Genomic DNA, 5,000 nt, shown 5'->3' with positions numbered 1-5,000 from the left:
GACCTCTGACCTCTGACCTCTGGGTGCGTTTGTTTCGTCCGCAGCATGTGGACGTGGCGGCTCTGCTCATCAAGTACGACGCCTGCGTCAACGCCACCGACAAGTGGGCGTTCACCCCGCTGCACGAGGCCGCGCAGAAGGGCCGGACGCAGCTCTGCGCCCTGCTATTGGCTCACGGAGCTGACCCCGCCCTCCGCAACCAGGAAGGACAGTCGCCGCTGGACCTGGTGACGGTGAGCCCCCCCCCCCCCGCAGCCTCACAGCAGCCCGTCTGTGTGATGTGTGATGATTAGAAAGTGGCATCATGAGAACAGATGACTCTGCACATGTGCTTTGCAAATTGGCACTTTTTCTCTTTTCTCTCTTCACTTTTTTGATTTTTTTTTTTTTCCACTTTAGTTTTTATTGAGTTCAACATTTATAAACATGTTCCCTGTTTTTCTCTCATTTCTTTCATTTGTTCTCTCTCATTTCTCTCTCATTCACTCTTCCTCTGCATGTTCTTTCCTCATCTTTCTCTTCTCGCTCTTTTCTCTCTCTCCGTCTGTCTGTATCTCTTTTGCTTGCTCTTTCCTTTTTTTTGCTTTCCTCTCTTTTGTTTTCTTGCTCTCTGTTTTGCTCTCTTATTTCTTTCTTTGTTTCCTTTTCTCTTTCCTCAGTCTTTGAACTTATCGTTTGCTCATTTGCTCATACGCATTTCTTTATTTTCTCTCTCTCTCTCTCCCTCTCTTTCCTGTAAAACCAACAGTTAAACATGTACACGAACAAAAAGAGAAAAGAAAAAAAAGGGGGGGTTTCGTTTGGGAGTTACATTCTCAGTAGTCCATCCATTCTCTCAGTTTCATCCACTAAATCAGTTTTCCTTTGTCTGTAAATCAGTTGTCTTCGTCGCTGCTTTGGGTCTTGAATATTGTCCATTTCTCCCACTTTTCTTCCAGCTGTGCTTCTTGCAACCTCAAACCATATGTCAGTTTTTCCATTATGCAGATTTCCTCTACTATCTTTATCCATTGTTCCTGAGTAGGGGGATCCACTTTACCCCATTTCCTTGTGATAGCTTTTTTACTAACTACCTAACCTAGCCACTACCAGATACCTACCCCTTATTTGTACATTTTCTTCAGTAAGATTACACAAATACCATGTAGTACCATGTAGCTCATAGGGATATCATATCCTAGTATCTTTTGCAAAACTTTGTATACCATTTTCCAAAGCATTCATATTTTGTGGCATTTCCAAAATATATGTGAGTGATCTGCATCTAATGCTCCACATTCTCTCCAGCATGGTAGATTTATGTTTGAATATTTACTCCTGACCTTGGGTGTGATAAAAAAAAAAAACGAATCAAATTTTGCCAAGAGAATTCCCTCCATATCCGTGAATTGGTGGATGTTTGGTGTATTTTCCATATGTTTTGCCAATCATCATCTGAAATTTTTATGTTGAACTCTGATTCCCATTTTTCCTTTATATATTTAGTCGAATACTTATTTGTCATCAGTGCTTGATATAGTGCAGATATAATTCTAATTTTTGTTTTCTTGTACGAATTGGTTAGAATTTGGATCAACCCATTCACTTCCACGGAGGGGTCTATTTTGATTTACTTTTTTGAGTTTTTAATAATGCGAACAGCACATCTGCACATTCTGGACATGTTAAAGGAAAAATCCACCCTAAAACACTAAAACACTAAAAGGACCAAGGACCTTGACAATGTTCTGTTTTTTTCCTTTTAAATTTGTTGAAATAGACTAAACTAAACATAATGTACTTTGCATTTCTGGATCCATTTTGTTGTATTTTTCTTATGCCTCCTCTCCTCTTTTCCTTTCCCCTACCTCTGTCCTCTCCTCCTCTTCTCTCCTTTCCTCCTTTCTTCTCCTCCATTCCCATCTCCTTCTCTCCTCCTCTCTCATCCACTGTCCTCCTTTCTTCTCTCCTCCTGTCTTCCTCTCTCCATCCTCCTAATCCCTTTTCTTCCCCTCTCTTCTCCCTCACTTCCCTCCCCTCCCACTTTCCTTGTCACTCCCCTGTTCTCTCTCTCCTCTTCTTTCTCCTCTCCTTCCTCCCTCTTTTCTTCCTCTCTTCCTCCCCTCTCCTCTACTTTCCTCTATTTGCCTTCCTTTCCTCCATGTCCCTCCTTCCCTTTCCTTCCTCTCTCCTCTCTTCCCTGTCCTCTCCACTCATCTCCATTCTCTCCTTTTTCAACTTCCCCCCTCCCTCCTTCTCTCTCTCTTCCTCTCCTTCCCTCTCCCCATTCTTATCCCCCTCCTCCTCCTCTTCCTCCTCCTCTCCTCTCTTCCTTTCTCCTACCTCTCTCCTCCTCTCTCATCCACTGTCCTCCTTTCTTCTCTCCTCCTCTATTCCTCTCTCCATCCTACTAATCCCTTTTCTTCCCCTCTCCTCTCCTCCCTCTCCTCCTCCTTTCCTCTCCGCTTTCCTATTCTCTCTCTGCTCTTCTTTCTCCTCTCCTTCCTCGCTCTTTTCTTCCTCTCTTCCTCTACTTTCCTCTCTTCCTTTCCACCATGTCCCTCCTTCCCTTTCCTTCCTCTCTCTCCTGTCCTCTCCACTCATCTCCATTCTCTCCTCTTTTCAACTTCCCCTCTCCCTCCTTCTCTCTCTCTTCCTCTCTGCCTCCCTCCTCTTCTTCCTCCTCCTCCTCCTCCTCCTGCAGGCTGATGATGTCAGAGCGTTGTTAACAGCAGCCATGCCTCCCTCGGCTCTGCCTGGTTGTTTTAAGCCTCAGGTCATCAGTGTGGCGGCTCCGGCGCCCGGCGGCCCTCCGGTCGCCGTGGTTCCCCCCCTCCTCTCCTCCTCTTCCTCCTCCTCTTCTTCTTCCTCCTCCTCCTCCTCCTCCAGCTCTGCTCCTCCCCTCCTCCTCCTCCCTTCCTCCTCCTCTTCCTCCTCCTCTTCCTCCTCCTCCTCCTCCTCCTCCGCTCCGGACACCGCAGCAGCAGCAGCTACGACCAACAGTAATGCCGCCGCCGCTGGTGCTAATGCTTCAAACTCTTCATCATCACCGCCTCCGTCATCCTCATCATCGTTGCCGTTCCCTGAGATGTCGGCTCTGCTGTCGGCGGCCGAAGGTTCGCTGGGCGCTGAGAAGAAGGAGGAAGGTGAGTACTGAGTGTTAAGCATGTGATGTCACCTGTTGTACTCTATAGAATAGGGACGGGGCGATCTGCTTCTCTCCTGATAGAATTCAATACCTGATCTGAGGTTCAGGATCAATACAACCAGGATACGATGTGATCAATAAAAGTTCAGGGAGAATAAAGTCTGACTGTGCAGAATTCTGTTTATTTCTGAGTCACAAATCTTTCTAGCGATGCCATTGGCTGCTAGAATGTAAACAACAATTTAAAAATGTTGTTTATTTTTATAAAAGTTTATTTTATTTGACACGGACATCACAGTAGCATTAGAATTGTAACATACATTTATGCACAAGGACCAGATGCACTGTTTAGTGTTAACGCTAATTTACAACACCTGTCCACAGGAGGCTTTTTAAAAAAAAAAGTTAAAATAGAAAAAAGAAAAGAAAAGAAGAAAAAAAAAAGATAAGAAACAGAAGAAGAAGAAAAAAAGACAAAAAATACATCCACAATACATACACAAAAATACATCCACAAATAGGCTACACAAAATACAAAATACAGGTGTGTGTATAGGAATATTAGGTGTGGGAACAATGTTGTTTCTCTTTTAGCCATGATTTAATACCTCTATTAAAAACATTAAAATTGTGTTGCATTTTCAGCTCAGTGGGCAGACAGTTCCAAACAGTTACAAAGTGACAATAATATAATTTGGATGGAGAGCTTGTGAAACTGTGATGGTCAAGAGTCTCATTAGTGATTACTACAGCAGAATAACATGGAGCTGATATCACCATTCATGTTCCTGACACACCAGATGGATTGACATATTTTGTATTGAGCTATATTGAATTTTAATATATCTTCCCATCATTACTATAGAAGGTGACATCACCTGGCATCAAAGATCAGCCAATAGCAGATGGACATTTCAGTAGCATGCTTTGTACCATTAGATGTCAGGCTTTACACAGATTTTGGTTTGGGGTTTAATTTCTCTTTAAACAAACTACCGTATTTCCTCTAATATTGGCCCGGGCCTTTATTTACCTCAACTGCAGAGGGTACCAGGCCTTTATTGGAAGCAGGCTTATATTAGAGACAGGCCTTTATTTCTAATTCCCTCTGTTTGAGAAGTATATTTGCTCATATTTTAGTACGAAGCCTCCTTGTTTTCTGATCTGCTTCTGTTGGGGTTTGTTAGGTAGCCGTTTTTTTGTTACTGCGACGCATTACCGATAATTACGGTAATCGACGACGGCACGCTCCAGAGACTTCAGCCGGCCGAGCCGTCTTGTGGCATACTGCCATCTTGTGGCACTTGTACGTTACTACAAACTACAGTTACATTATATGACAGGCACCAGGAGTTTACCGGTATCCACTGTTGTTTTTTCCTTTGTTTTTTTCCCCGGCCTGTATTTGGGGCCGGTCGACCACGGCCCCGGACATTATCGGAGACCCGGCTTTTAATTGGCTACCTGCCACTATTAGAGGAAATACGGTAGTTGTGTTTCTGTCTTTGTAAATGTGTAGGCTGCCGTCACACAACTCCAGGACACTGTGCATGAGTGAAATTGATTGCTCTTCCATTTTGAAAATTGAGAGAAGCAAAGTTGTGTACCTTGGAAATATAAATGATTGCGTCATTGACAATGATAAATATTTAACCAGGATATTATTGATCACAAGCAAGACTAATGGGCTAACTGATATATAAATTTCAAGATACTGGATTTGTATACGCCCTTCTTCGATAATGGACATTTGTAACCATGGCTGTGTTGTTTTTGTTTTCTGTTTATTTTGTTTGCTTCTATTTTCTTTTTCTATCTTTCTGGTTGTAAAAAAAAGTCATAAGTCAATATACACAATACTTTTGGTTGTATG

The 5,000-nt window shown here is 43.1% G+C and overlaps 1 protein-coding gene across 1 annotated transcript in view; it reads left to right on the top strand.

Annotated features, from left to right (window-relative positions):
• The window catches only part of LOC139655269 (poly [ADP-ribose] polymerase tankyrase-2-like), a gene marked incomplete at both ends in the record, with an annotated part of 26,126 nt that extends 23,001 nt beyond the window's left edge, over positions 1–3,125 (top strand). The window contains 3 exons of the mRNA XM_071532623.1: positions 45–233; positions 2,684–2,867; positions 2,961–3,125. Coding sequence (XP_071388724.1) covers positions 45–233; positions 2,684–2,867; positions 2,961–3,125 — 538 coding nt within the window. The remainder of the gene's footprint in view (positions 1–44; positions 234–2,683; positions 2,868–2,960) is intronic.
• Positions 3,126–5,000: the final 1,875 nt, after the last annotated feature.

Source organism: Centroberyx affinis, unplaced genomic scaffold, assembly GCF_046629955.1.
Source record: "Centroberyx affinis isolate AG114_WGS23_722 - 3 ecotype Tasmania unplaced genomic scaffold, CSIRO-AGI_Caff_v1 ptg002224l_1, whole genome shotgun sequence".
In the NCBI taxonomy this organism is placed as follows: domain Eukaryota; kingdom Metazoa; phylum Chordata; class Actinopteri; order Beryciformes; family Berycidae; genus Centroberyx; species Centroberyx affinis.
This window is presented reverse-complemented; position numbering and strand designations above follow the sequence as displayed.